Consider the following 14709-nt stretch of genomic DNA (forward strand, 5'->3'; position numbering starts at 1 on the left):
CAGGCAGAGGCCGGCCTAAGGACTACATTGCAGGCAGGCAAAATGGGGAGAAAGCTCTGCATCAGAAACAGGAACAGGGGTTAGTGGTAGGAAACCAGAGGGCTTTGATTTTTTTCCCCCCACTTTGCATATCTAGAACGTCTAAATGTTCTAATGACCATGTATGGCTTGTATAATTCACTTGTTAATGTACATTTTGGTTTTTTTTGGGGGGGGTGCTATTCTGAATTAAGTTATTTGGGACATTGTGTGCAAGTCTGTAAGTGGGGACAGATGTCTGCTTTTCTCTTGAGTAAACACCTGGAAGTGGAGTTGATGGATGGCACAGTCTTCCAACCCACAGGTATGGTTAATCTCTCCATTTTGGGCGAGTGGAAGTCCCCTTTAATTTCTCTCTTCAATATTTTCTGGTTTCGATGTACTTGTCTTGTGCATCGTTGATAATACATTCCTGTGGTTTCCGGTTTTGATGCTATCATGTCATTTGAAACCCCTTTGATGTTACAAAGTGTCATTTTGACTTATGTTCCTAACATTTATAAAGACAATCGATTTGGCAATATTGTTGAGTTCACTTGTTAGTTTCGCAGGGTTTTTTTGTGGATTCCTTAGGACTTTCTACATAAACAAGAATGTTGTACGTGAAGAAAATTTTACCGATTCCTTTCCAATCTTTGTGCCTTTCTCCCCACGCACCCCCACTTTCTTCCTTGTGCAGGGTAGGACCTCCAGCACAATACTGGAAGGAAGTGGTGGAAATCCACATCCCTGCCTCCTCCCAATCAAAAGGGGGAATGCACTCAAAACATAAGCATGAAAGATTATATTTGTTGTTGATTTTCTTCATGGAAAACTTTTGTAAGATTGTGGAAGTTTCCTTTTATTCCTAAATTGCTTAGAATTTTTCATCGAAGTCTTTCTATTCTTTTGTAGGAATAATTTATATGTTCTGGTTATCAACTGTTTGTTTCTTATATGTATGGCAAATATTTTCTCCCATTGTGTGGCTTGGCTTTTCTCTCTTTTCTTGGTGCTTTATGTTGAATAGCGCTTCTTAATTTTAATGTATTCAAGTTAATAGGTGCCTGGGTGGCTCAGTCAGTTGAGCATCTGACTCTTCATTTCGGGTCAGGCCATGATCTCAGGGTCATGAGATCGAGCCCTGTCTCAGGCTCCACACTGAGCATGGAGCCTGCTCTGTTTCTCTCTCTCCCTCTCCCTCTGCCCCACCCCCTCGCATGTTCACACTTTCTCTCTCTCTTAAAAAAAAAAAACATGTATTCAAATTAGTCATCTTTTCCCTTAATGATTAAATGCTTGCTTGTGTTTGGTTTAAGTTTACAGTCTTTATCTGCGATTTGGAGGAAATCAGTAAAGGCTCAGGGAAGACAGGGAAGGTAGCTGCTACACATGTGAGTTAGGTTTTCTTTGGAAGCAGGTTCAAGGAACAACAAAGGCTATTTGTGGCTTGAGTTTTTAAGTTTATCTTCAATTTATTGAAAAAAAAATTAAAAGCTAACATTCCATAAGTATTTAGGTTTAATTAAAAACTTAATATTCTACTTATAAATCTAAGAGGACTTTGCAACTTAATCAAATTCCCCTAAATACTTTTAGGCTGCATATATTTTAACATAACCAATTTTCTTTCTAATTTTGTGTGTGTGTATATAAAGACAAACTGAGGCATATTAAAAATTGTAAGTGTTTATTTGAGCAAGAATTGATTCAAACTGTGCAGCACCCAATCTAGGAGATAGAAAGGAGCTCTGCGGAGCTGTACAAAAATGATACATTTTTATAGGCAGAGGGGCACGGGAACAAGTTATACTAGGCAAAAAAGCAGGTTGGTTACCACAAAGTTACTTTGCTTTAGGAAATAGCATGGGTCTATCAAGCAGATGACTCAACTAGTGTTAACAGGCACTTCCCGACTGACTGATTTAAGATTCCATTTCTGGGAGAACAAAACTATAATTAAGTTAAATCTCAGTTGGGTGTTGTGGGGCTTAGCATAAGTGACTCCATTTGGGGCCTGTTGTCTTGTTTTTTAGCCTATATAGTCAATTTCCTTTAAAAGAAACTTTGTTTCTAACAAGCAAAACCTTCCTGGGAACATCGGTGAATCCTATAAATCTAATAAAATAAGCTTATAGAATTTTTAATTTCCAGTATTCTTAAACAATACTTATTTTCAAAATTGGTTGAAAAATAGAATCCTTTTCAACTTTATAATCACAAGATTAAGTTCTTACTGAAGTATACCCATAAAATTGGAATCATAATTCTAATCTGTCACATATACCAAGTTCTTGTGCACATGTTAAATACTTAACTTGCACAAATCATTCTTAAAATTAATGCCAAAAATAAGATTTTTGGTTTGCTTTATTTTTTTCTTTAATTATAAACATCCCTGAATCCCTAGGTTTATTAAGTTACCGCCTAAGAGGACAGTTTTTAACAGGATGGTATTGCCCCCTAGGGGATATTTTGGAAATTTGATTTTTTTTTTTAAGTAGTCCCAATGACGGAGGTATGTTACCAATATTTAGTATATAGGGGCCAGGGATGCCTGACATCAGAATCACGCAGGATTGTCTCACACACTTGAAAGTTACCCTGTAGAATTTTCAAAAGTCCCTTCATGTAAGCAAAAAACTCATAAGTATCTGGGCCTAGAATGTCACCAAATTTTACATGTAACTGTTTTTTGCATAGTTTTAACATAATTTGAACTTTCCAGTAATTTCAATTATCTTGCAAATCAGGGAGAGATTGTACTTTGATTTGTCCTGAACTTTACCCAGAGTTAGTCACCATTTGTGACATTTGTGATTTATACTATATATATATTTTGGTCTTAGAATAAGTTTCCTGACTCATATTTCCCCAAACTCCTGGAATTTCCTGAGCAATAAGCGTGATGGGAACATCCTTTGTCATAATATTTGGTCTCTTGTCCTCAATTCCTGAAGTTACTTCAGAGCCATGAAAGGCGAAGTGTGTGTCTTGTTAGTCATAAAAAAAAAAAAAAAAACCCTTTCAAACACTACTAAGCTTTTGTTAACATGGTGACTTTTGGAAACCCCCCGAAGGTGAGGACTCTGGGATCAAAGGAACCAACAATGGAATACAAGATTGGAACTTTCAGCCCCACACCCTCGTTTCCAGGGAATGGTGATGGGCTAGAAGTTCCATCAGTTACCAGTGGTCAATGACTTAATCAATCGTGCCTAAGTAATGAAGCCTTTATAAAAACCCAAAAGGAGAAGGTTCAGAGAGCTTCCAGATTGATGGGCCAGAATGCTTTCACCTGCCGCCAAGTCAGCCCCAAACTCCATGAGGACAGAAGCTCCTTGGGTGGGGACCTTGCCCAATGTAATCTCTTGACCTGGCAGTTGATTCATATCTTTGAATCTCTTTTTGGGTTTTTTTTTGTTTTGTTTTGTTTTGTTTTAAGATTTTATTTATTTGACAGAGAGACACAGCGAGAGAGGGAACACAAGCAGGGGGAGAGGGAGAAGCAGGCCTCCCGCCGAGCCGGGAGCCCGATGTGGGGCTTGATCCCAGGACCCTGCGATCATGACCTGAGCCTAAGGCAGATGCCCAACGACTGAGCCACCCAGGTGACTCTTTTTTTTTTTTTTTAGATTTTATTTATTTATTCATGAGAGACAGAGGGAGAGAGAGAGAAGCAGAGGGAGAAGCAGGCTCCCAAGGAGCAGGGAGCCCGATGCGGGACTCGATCCCAGCACCCTGGGATCATGACCTGAGCCGAAGGCAGATGCTTAACCATCTGAGCCACCCAGGCGCCCTGAAATTCTTTTGTAATAAACTGGCAATTTAGTGAGTAAACTGGTTTCCAGAGTCCTGTAAGCTACCCTAGAAAATTAATCGGAACCCAAGGAGGGGGATCATGGGCACCTCTGATTTATAAGCCATTCGTCAATTACACAAAGTAACAACCTGGACTTGTGAATGGCATCTGGAGGGCTGTCTTGTGGGACTGAGCCCTTAACCTGTGGGATCTGACACTATCTCTGGGTAGATAGTGTCAGAACAGGGTTCAATTGTAGGACACCCAGCTGGTGTTAGAGATTTATTTGGTGCTGTGGGGGCAAATCCCCCACACATTATCACTTGTGCCAGAATGATACCATTTCGGAAAAGCATGTTGCTGGTAGCGATGTTACTTCAGTCTGTATTTGCAGCTGTCACATGCGTGATTACATATAGATCAATGGATAAAGATATGCAGATGTATTTCTTAAGCATTTGTTTCAAATTATCAAATATACAAAAGTGTTCATAATGGTCAGCTGAATATTATGTCCAATCAAAACTTAAATAGATGCAAGCACCTTATTCATTATTTTTTCTATTATAATAGTGCTTGGAATAAGGAAAATCTGTGTCCTTAGATGGACCACCGCTGCAGCAAGAGCCCCAGTCCTTGCCCCGGAGCTCCTCCGGGTTCTTCTCCCTGCTCTGCTCTCCTCCCTCCCCCCCGCCACCCCGACCAATCCGGGTTCTTCTCCCTGCCCCGCTTCGCGCAGGCGCCAAAAGTGCCCAGTATGCGGAAGTAGAAGTGAATAAATTGTCTCCATTATTTGCGCTCGGGGCTCAGACCTTTGGAGACCGCTCTCTTCTGAGCCTGCTGGCGTTAAATAAACCTCCTTATCCTCCAAGATCTCCAGGTGCCGCTTGGTTCTTCCATCGGGCGATCCAGTTCAGGTTCCGGAACACTTGAGCGCATAGATATTGAAATACACACTATTTTATTATAAGTAACTTCCTTTTATTTCTCTTGCATATTGCAGTGTGGGCAATATATTGCATGTAACCATGTGATATGATCCATGAGTTTCATTTCAGGATAGTAGCAAGCATTCGAAAGTATTTTTAAATTTCATAAAAAATATGTAGTCCGCGATCAACAGCTCTGATACTGCTCTTGTATAGTGAAACTGAGCAATTAAATAAGTGGATGATGGAAGGAAGGAGCAACGTTTATCCCTACTGGAGTGGGAGTTAACAGATAAGAAAGGAGAGGAGGCAAGAATGATCCATGTGGTAATGCATTGGGGTTTGAGGTATCAGTGTGAACTCAGGTTTAGCTCAATATAGATACAGGTGGTTACAAACAAATATGAATAGGTGGATTAGTGTACACACATACATTTCTTTGCTTCTTTGCTCTGTAACTAAGAGGGCCTAGGAGTAATGATACCCCAGTAGCAATGAGCACACCTAACTTGCAGGTGTTGCTAATACCACGCTCCAATAAAAAAACAAAAAACTAAAAAACAAAAAAACACCAGGACTCCAATACTAGGATTGAGACAAGAAATATACAAAATGAGCCTGGAACATCTTGTAGTGCCCGAAAGTAATGAGGCGCTAAACACACACACACTCAGGCGCGCACACACACACGTGCATGTACTCCACAGCGATGGAGTGTGTCAGAGAGATACAGGAGCCAGTGGGAAGACTGCCAGTGGCCAAAGCTGGAAAAACTTGAGCAAGAATATAATTAAACAATGCATTATGCAGGAGTATTGTGTATTATGCAACAAAGTATAAAATAAATATCAATGGGTCCATACTGATATAAACAAATGATTAAATTAATAAAATGGGAAGAAGAGACAAATCTTCTCTGCAGAAGAACTACAAATAATTTATGAAGATACTCCCGCCTCAGAGAGGTGGAGTGTAACTCCCCAGTCTTTAAGTGTGGGTGCCCTGACTTTCTTCCCAAGAGGACGGTATGGAAAGGAATGGGTAGCAGTGATTTCACAGTGGAGAAACCTGACACACACTTACTCAGCCAGGTGCTCAAGGTCGACCTCAACCGTGGCAAGTCGTGTTGCTAGCATGTACTTTGACATGATGTGATGAGGATGGCGCTTCACCTCTGTGGTCTTCCTCCCCCAAACCGCTAACTCTAATCTGATCACAAGGGGGAAAATTCACACAAATCCTAGCGAAGGAACATTCTCCAAAACACCTGACTGGTACTCCTCAAAACTTGGTTAAGCGTCTGCCTTCGGCTCAGGTCATGGTCCCAGGGTCCTGGGATTGAGCCCCACATCGGTCATCAAAAAAAAAAAAAAAAAAAGTAAAGTCTGAGAAACTGTCACAGCCAAGAAGAGCCGGATGGGATCCTGGAACATAACAACATTAGGTTAAGACTAAGGAAGTTTGAATAAAGTAGGGACTTTAATTCACAATAATATACCAACACAGGCTCATTAATTCTAACAAAGGTACCCTACTAATATAAGTTATCAATGACGGGGACACTGAGTGTGGGGTATGTTTGAACTCTCTGTACTATCTCTGCAAATTTTCTGTAAATCTAAAACTTCCTTTAAAAATAAAGCTTATTTTGGGGTGCCTGGGTGGCTCAGTTGGTTAAGTGGCTGCCTTTGGCCCAGGTCACGATCCCAGGGTTCTGGGATCGAGCCCTGAGCCGAGCTGAGTTCCCTGCTCAGCAGGGAGTCTGCTGCTCCCCCTGCTGTGTTCTCTCTCTCTCTCTGTCAAATAAATAAATAAAATCTTTTAAAAAAATAAATAAAGCTTATTTAGAAATATCTAGTCCTGGGTGCCTGGGTGGCTCAGTTGGTTAAGCGACTGCCTTCGGCTCAGGTCATGATCCTGGGGTCCCGGGATCGAGTCCCACGTCGGGCTCCCTGCTCAGCGGGGAGTCTGCTTCTCCCTCTGACCCTCTTCCCTCTCGTGCTCTCTATCTCTCATTCTCTCTCTCTCAAATAAATAAATAAAATCTTAAAAAAAAAAAAAGAAATATCTAGTCCTTATATAAAAACCACTACAAAATTTTATTAGGGAATATTTTTTAAAAAACTTGAATAAGTGAAAAGACTTATCATGTTCCTGGATGTAAAGAGGAGTTTCTGTAAAGCTTTTCTCCCTGAATATTTATTTAAACACTTAGCTCAGTTTCAATCAATAGGAAAGATTTTTTTGGAAATTGAAAAAAATATTTTTAAGGTTCATCTGAAGAATTATAGGAAGAGCCAGAATATTTTTTAAAACCTAAATCAAAATGAGCAGATATTAAATCAAATATAAATATATAAACATTAAAACAGTGTGATCGTGTTGCCAAAAGACAGAGTTCATTAGCAAAGAAGAGAAACTCCAAAACGCTTATACTGGTATATATGTCAGTATGTGCATTTTGAATATAAAGATAGAATTTCAAATCAAAGAGGAAAAGAAAGATGATTTAATAAATGATGTTGGAATAACTAAGACATATATAGGTATGTAAAGCACCCTATAGGTACCAAACTGGATTCTAGACTGATTAAAAAGTTAATTTCATTTTTTTTAAAGATTTATTTATTTATTTGAAAGCAAGAGAGAGAAGCAGTGGGGAGGGGCAGAAAGAGAGGGAGAGAGAGTCCCAAGCGGACTCTGCTGTAAGCACAGTCTGACATGGACTCAATTTCATGACTCTGAGATCACGACCTGAGCTGAAACAAAAAGTCAGTCACTTTAACTGGGTGAGCCAGCTAGGTGCCCCTAAAGAGTTAAATCTTAAAAAGTGAAACCCCAGAAAAACTTAAAAAAAATGCAGGTGATGTATCTGATAGCCGATGGGAACAACCTTTACAGGAACACAAAGACAAAAAAATAAAATATTGGCAAATTTATATGAGTATTAAAAAGTTCTTGTGTCAGGCTGCCTGGGTGGCTCAGTTGGTTAAGCATCTGCCTTCGGCTCAGGTCATGATCCCAAGGGTCCTGGGGTAGAGCCCCAATCAGGCTTCCTGCTGCTCAGTGGGGAGTCTGCTTCTCCCTTTCCCTCTGCCTGCCGCTCCCCCTGCCTGTGCTGTCTTGCTCTGTCTCAAGTAAATAAATAAAATCATTTTTAAAAACAGTTTTTGTGTCAAAAAAAGGGATGAACTGGACACAAAATTCTGCAACATCTGTGAGAATGGATTAAGAGAGTTAATATATTATTCCTATATATCTATAAGGAAAAAAAAAACCTCAATGGAAAAAAAAATCCAGAATGTGGGAAGATAATTCACAACATAAGGGTCGCATAAGACTAATAAACCCCCAAATAATTAGCCTCTGTTAACTTTAAAAATAAACTGCCAGATATTTTACCAGCAAAAATTGGCTTATTCAGAAATGGCAGAAAATGACAATCCACAACACAGAACTTTGGAGAAAGCATAGGCAAATCTGGAGAACAAAGGGGAAGCAAGCTCTCTTACAGAGGGAACCGGAAATTGGGAGGGCTGTTATAGAAATAAAAAGTCCACTGAAGTAAACTGGGAGTTCAAAGTACAGTGGCTCTTCATTGGCTGAGTTATGACAGTCTCTCATTGGCTGGGCTATTGCCAGAGGGGGTGAAAAAGTCTTCCTTCTCCAGGAGAGGCAAAGTAGTAGCTAAAGCAGTGTCCACTTGGAAAGTAGGTCTCTTGTTGGGGGTTTGCAACTGAGGAATGGTGGTGGGAGAGCTCCCCCTCCTGGCCTCCCCACTCCATTTTAGTGACGTTTCCTTTTATTTTCACACCTCATTAGTGGTAAAAGAAATATAAATTAAAATAAGTCACCCTTTTTCTCCTTTCATCAGCAAAGATTTTTTTTTCTTTTTTTATGACAAAGTTAACCATTGGTGAGGAGTAGGAAAAAATAGATCTTCCTACATACTTTTGAGGGATGTATAGACAGATATAATATTTTTGGAAAGCACCTAACAATAAATATCAATGCCATAAGAAATGCATAGTTTCTGACCCAACAACTCCACCTCTAGGAACATATTATCAGAAAATATTTGTGCATGGTGACCTAAGCACTTCAAGCCAGGATAATTTCTGAGAACAAAAATTAGAAAGAATTTAAACCCTTAAAAGGGGAGCTGATACGAAGGACAGCCATTTGATGACAAGTACAAAACACATTCAAGTTCTGGAAAAGGCAAATGTGTAGGATGGAAACCAGATGAGCGGGTGCCAGGGCCTGAGGTCTGCGAAGACCGACTACAAAGGAGCCTGCAAGAATCTGGGGCTGGTGGGAGGGGGCGGGGGGCTGGGATATGGTGTTGAAAATGTCCCATGTCTGAGCTGGTGGTTCCACGACTGTAAAATTTGTCCAAACTGACAGATGTGTATGCTGAAAGGTTGAGTTTTACCATGTGTGAATTATATCTCAATAAACTTGACTTTAAAGAGAATGTTGAAGAATATTAAGCAGCCTGGGGAAATTTAAATGACCAGTTAAATGAGGTATTTGCAAGGTAGTGTGCACAATGTGATTGGAACTTGGTAGGGGGTTACATCTTCAGAGAGTGACAGAAATGGGGTGGCCGTGGTGAGGTAGACTGGAAGGAAATACTCCAAAATGTATCAGTATCTCCCTCTGGAAACGAAATTAAATGTGGTTGACCCTTGAACGTTGGGGGGGGGCGTGGTTAGGGGTACCAACCCCTGCGCAGTGGAAAATCTGCCTACAACTTTTGACTCCCCCAAAACTAGCCTCCTGTTGACCAGAAGAAGCCTTACCAATCACATAAACAGTCGATTCACACATATTTTGTGTTATATGTATTATATATACACTGTATTCTTACAGTAAAGTAAGCTGGAGAAAAGAAAGTGCTGTTAAAAAAATCATTAGAAGAGAAAATATATTTACAGTGCTATACTATTTAAAAAAACTCCGTGGACCCACGGAGTTCAAAACCATGTTGTTCAGCAGTCATCTGTTTTGGTTTTTTTCTTCACATTTTGTTTTTTTGTTGGAAACAATTCTGTGGTTCAGATGCTCTAGGGCTCCTTTCTCTTTCATTTTGGTGGAGCCACCAAGCAAGAGGGAAATCACCACTGGGCCCGAGAGCCCGCAGAGGGGTGGGGTCGGGAGCTGGAGGGACAGACCAGCCCAGACAAGGAGAGGTGGGTGGAGGGGTGCGGGCGGGGTGGAGGGCGGGGTGGCAGGACGGTCCCCGGTTTTGCTTGGGCTGAGAAGCAGGGAAGGGCCAGCCCCGCGGCGGGCGGTGTCTCCATTGATTCGCCCAGGATATAACACCCCGTGGAGCTTCGACATTTCCTGAGCTGAGCTGGGAGGAGGAAGAAGTTTCCGTGATGAGTGAGTCTAGCTTCGTTTGGGCGGCGGGGGGGGGGGGGGGGGGGGGATTGGCTCGTAGGCTTCCCGGTCCCCAACCCAGGGCGGGCCAGAGAGGTCGCTTCTTTCCCTCACTCCCTCCACTTACTAACTAGTTGACTCATTCTCTGTCTCTCTCCCCTTTTCGGCTCCGCAGAAGGGATGGTGGCGGGTGCTGTCTTGGGAGGAGGTGAGTTGCCCGGATCCTCTCCGTCGCCAGGGAGGGCACTTCGGAGATGTGGCGCTGCTCCAGCTGGGAGGGCGACCCGCCACCCCTCCGCTCCCGGGACTGCCCGGGTGGACCTTAGGACCGGAGAGCCCCCCCGCTCACAGTACTCGCCCTTAAGAGGACACCTGATCGGGACCTGGCTGCTCCCCTAGTCCTTCCGTATAAGGAGCATGTAGAGATTTCCTTTGACTGGGGTCGGGGGTGGGGTGACTACTGGAAACTGCAATGGTGTATCTCGCACCCCACATTTACACACACACACACACACACACACACACACACAAAGAGGCCCAGTGAGGGGCAGTGACGTCCCCGGGGTCGCGCAGCAAGCTAGAGACCCAAACGGGGCCTGCCTGGGCCTCCTGTGACACCTTCGCCCCCACCTGGCTCCACATCCCCCACTTTTTTCTTTGCCTTGGGACCCCCTCCGAGCGGTCTCCCGCATGCTCAGCGCAGACAGGCCCCCGAAACTGCCAAGGGGCTCCGGAGCGGTCCCTTGCCCTGGGCCCACGCGGCAACCCAGCTCCTCTTCCCCGCAGTAGCGGTCGTGGCGGCCGTGCCCGTCGTGCTGAGCGCCGCGGGCTTCACCGGGGCCGGAATCACCGCCTCTTCAATAGCGGCCAAGATGATGTCCGCGACTGCCATCGCCAACGGGGGCGGGGTCCCCGCCGGCAGCCTGGTGGCCACGCTGCAGTCCGTGGGTTTGTTGGGGGACAGGTGGGGGGAGGGGCGGGAGAGGAGCGGGGGAAGGGGAGCAGAGGCTAAGCCTGAGGGACAGGCTGTCCTCTCCCTCCGCATTCCCGGTCCTTTGACTCTCCCTGACTGCCCTCTTTCTGGCTCCTTCTGAGTGAGGTCTGGTAGGAGTGGAGGGCTAAGGGAGCTCTGGGAGGGAGAAGAAGGGAAGGAGCCCAGGGCTCCGGGTACAGCCCCGCCCAGATCTGACACCTGGGTGGCCTAGGAGGGTCCCTTCCCCTCTGGGCCTCAGTGGCCTCCTGGGTAAGGTGAGGGGACCTGTCACAATCAGGGTCTGTGGCTGACTGTCCTCTGTCTCTCACTTCATCCAGCGTCTTCTGCCCAAAGTGGAGCCCTGGGGGTTTCAGAACCTAGAGGAGGGATCCAGGTTCCCGGGCCTCAGACCTCCAGGGGGGTGGGGGCCACTGGCCACTGCATGTGCCCATGCTCACCCTCTGTCTCTTCCTCAGGGGCAGCTGGACTCTCCACGTCATCCAAAATCCTCCTGGGCTCTGTTGGGTCAGCTTTCGGAGGCTGGTTTGGACGTTCAAAAAAGGCACCTCCCTCTCCCCCAGAAGAAGCCGAGGCTGAAGAGAAAGAGCCAGAAGAAAATGAGCCAGAAGAAAAAGAATCCCAAGTTGAACCTCCAAAACCCCCAGTGGGGTCAGAGAAGCATGAGAAATAAAGATCATGTGCAGACACACCTCCCTGACTGTACTGGGATCTGGCTGAGCCTTATTTATTTATTTATTTATTTATTTATTTATTTATTTATTTTCTTAGAGGTGGGGGAGAGGCAAAGAGCAAATCTTAAGCCTTGATCTCACAACCCTGAGATCAAGAGTCAACTGCTTAACTGAGTGAGCCACCCAGGCGCCCCTGGCTGAGCCTTTCGATGAGCACCCCTGCCCCCAGGTGTCAGAATGGGAACATTTCTTTTCTTGGGCAGGTAAGATTCCTGAGAAGAAGCCTCCTCCCTTTGTTCTGGGTGTTGTAACCTGGCTGCCGCGCTCTGGGCGCCTATCGGCGAAGAACGGGGGTCTCTACACTTGGATGGGAACTCTTCATTTTTTAGTACGAAGCTCCCGCTCTCAGCTGCATCAGGTGCCCCTTGTCCCAGAGACCCAAACCTTCCAAAAATAAAGTGCCAGTTGTCTGCTGGAGGGGACCCCCGGGATCTGCCTCGTTCTTAAACAGATATCCAACAGACTTGTGCTGGTCCACCCCAATGCCTCCCTCCAGGAGTGGGGCCCTTGGGGTCCTCCGGAGGAGAGCTGTCTCTTTCTCCCCTTCTCCACTGACAACTTAAGATTCAGCTCTCCTGGGACTGCTCAGTGAAACCATGTGTCCATGTGACTTCTGCCTCCCAAAGTCGTGTTCCTGTCATCTCTCGCCTTCTCTTTGCCCAAGTGGTGCTAAGCCTCTTTAGTCCGTTACTATTATTGTAGTGATGTCTGGAAGAGGACAGCACAGGTAAAGGCAACCCTCTGTCGGACCGATTCCTCTGTTGCTCGACATGAAGATCCCCTACTGTGTTCATTAGACTATGTCAGCTTGCTGTGAAAGAGACCCTCTTGGCTTAAACAAGAGAAGTTTCTTTCCGTTAGTCAGTCAGATGAGTCTCAGCTGGGGGTGGGAGGGTGGGGTAGGGGTGGCTCGGCTCCCGGAGACCCAGGCTGCCAACGTCTTGTTCTGCCTTTCTTTTTTTTTTTTTTTTAAGATTTTATTTATTTATTTGACAGAGAAAGTGAGAGAGCACAAGCAGGGGGAACAGTAGAGGGAGAGGGAGAAGCAGGCTCCCCACTGAGCAGGGAGCCCGATATGGGACTCGATCCCAGGACCCTGGGATCATGACCTGAACCGAAGGCAGACCCTTAACCATCTGAACCACCCAGGCGCCCCCTTGTTCTGCCTTCCTTAATGTGCTGCTCTCATCTGCAGGTTCAAGATGGTCATTCCCCTGCCTGTAGACGAACTCATGGGAAGGAGACCAGGGGGAAAGGCGGGCCCACCTGCTCCCTTTAACTGCATGCCCAGCGAATGGCATCCTTCATTCTGTTCATCTTCCACTGGCCAGAACCCAGTCTGGATATACTGGAAATGCAGTCCTTCCGTGGGGAGCATGCACCTAGCCAAAAATCAGGGCAAATTTCTTATGTTATAGTGTAGAGCAGAAGTCCAGGCAGGCTTCACCGAGTTGTCTGCTTAGGGTTTTACAAGACCAAAATCAACTGTTCAGCCAGATGGGGCTCGCATTCGGAGCCCATGGTAAGAATCTTCAAATCCCCCTCCCACTTCAAATCCTCTGATCCCTTCTCTGTGTTGAGCAGAGAACATTCTCTGCCTTTAAAGGGCTCATAGGATGAGCTGAGCTTTGACACACCCGCATTATCTCCGTTATATAACTGAACATAATTATGGAAGTGGTATCTTATCACGTTCACAGGACCCACCACACCCTAAGGGCGGGACAGTATGTGAGACTGAGGGTCACTGGGCACCATGCTTAGAAATCCACCTACTCCAAGGGGAGGGGGTGGGGCGATGGGTTAGCCTGGTGATGGGTATTAAAGAAGGCATGATCTGCGTGGAGCACTGGGTGTTATGCACAATGGCTCATGGAACACTACATCAAAAACTAATGATGTAATGTATGGTGATTAACATAACAATAAGAAATTAAAAAAAAAAAAGAAAGAAAGACATCCACCTACTCCAGAGGCCAAACCTGACAGCCAAAGGGGAAGAAGGAGGTCAGCATAAAACAGGCCCCCTGGGACCTGGGAGTGGAGCGAAGGAGGTCAGGGCACAGAGCCCAGAACAATGGGTCTTGCTTAGTGGTCTGCTGGGCCTCGGCAGGGAGTGAGCCAACCTGTCCAACCTTCCAGATCCAGGGCAGACCCATGTGCCCTGGTGGAGACCTGGACCTCCAGTTAAAGCAGGGGCATTGACCTTCAACCCCAAGGAGGCCTTCAGAAGTTCTAATGAAGGCCTTGAAGTTGGAGGCATTATTTTGGGAATGTGTGTGTTTTGGTGGGGAGAGGCTTCACAGCCCTTATCAGATTCTCCGAGGCATCAAAGAAAGAAAAGAAAGAAAAAGAACCAAATATTGAATTACTACCCTAAGGGGTGATTCCTATGGCTAGGTAGCAACCATGCTTCAGTGACCCAACAAGACACCACTGGCGGACATGGATGAGTCGCTTAACTTTTTTCAATGTCCATAGCTCCACACTCCTACGTTTGGTTGTTGTTGGAAACCAAGATCTTGTCAGGTTGCTGACAGCACCTAGGACAGAGCGTGCAGGGATGCAGGTCTGCCATTGGGTCGATATCAGGTTGGAAACCCTTGTCTCTCCACAACCCTCAGGATAGCACCCAAACTTCTCTTCCCCAACATGCCTGCTATGGTATGAATGTTTGTGTACCCCAAAATTCAGGGTACAGTCCTAACTCCCAAGATGATGGTATCAGGAGGTGGGACCTTCGGGAGATGCTGAGATCATGAGGGTGGAGCCTTCCTGGGTGGGATTAGTACCCTTCCAAAGGAGGCCAGAGGGAGCTCTTGCCCTTCCGTGACGTGAGGGCACAGCAAA

General features: G+C 45.2%; 1 protein-coding gene and 1 long non-coding RNA gene across 3 annotated transcripts; one reads left to right on the plus strand and one right to left on the minus strand.

Moving 5' to 3' along the window:
• Positions 1 to 9581: 9581 nt before the first annotated feature.
• Positions 9582 to 14319, minus strand: LOC114205395 (uncharacterized). Its single transcript, XR_003608388.2, has 4 exons — positions 14235 to 14319; positions 13126 to 13241; positions 10262 to 11700; positions 9582 to 10108 (listed from the first exon to the last, which is right to left on the minus strand). It is a non-coding gene; the product is annotated as an uncharacterized LOC114205395 (long non-coding RNA).
• On the plus strand, positions 9968 to 11830 carry LOC114205389 (interferon alpha-inducible protein 27-like protein 2A). Of its 2 annotated transcripts, none has more exons than XM_028098841.2 (4): positions 9968 to 10137; positions 10310 to 10342; positions 10921 to 11082; positions 11584 to 11830. In XM_028098841.2, exons 1-4 carry the CDS (start codon positions 10134 to 10136, stop codon positions 11796 to 11798), a joined length of 414 nt encoding a protein of 137 aa, XP_027954642.2. In that variant the 5' UTR covers positions 9968 to 10133; the 3' UTR covers positions 11799 to 11830. The 2 variants fall into 2 exon arrangements, with proteins under 2 accessions (XP_027954642.2, XP_087880598.1); XM_088024472.1 differs by having other exon boundaries at positions 10924 to 11082.
• Positions 14320 to 14709: the final 390 nt, after the last annotated feature.

This window comes from Eumetopias jubatus, unplaced genomic scaffold (assembly GCF_037043125.1).
Source record: "Eumetopias jubatus isolate StellerSeaLion01/CBP00866 unplaced genomic scaffold, mEumJub1_p1.0 scaffold_7, whole genome shotgun sequence".
Lineage (NCBI taxonomy): Eukaryota > Metazoa > Chordata > Mammalia > Carnivora > Otariidae > Eumetopias > Eumetopias jubatus.

Excerpts from the sequence above, each read along its gene's own strand:
- LOC114205389 (XM_028098841.2), top strand. Across the intron at positions 10,343-10,920 it reads GGGTGCTGTCTTGGGAGGAG|TAGCGGTCGTGGCGGCCGTG; the intron begins GTGAGTTGCCCG and ends TCTTCCCCGCAG. Across the intron at positions 11,083-11,583 it reads GGCCACGCTGCAGTCCGTGG|GGGCAGCTGGACTCTCCACG; the intron begins GTTTGTTGGGGG and ends TCTCTTCCTCAG.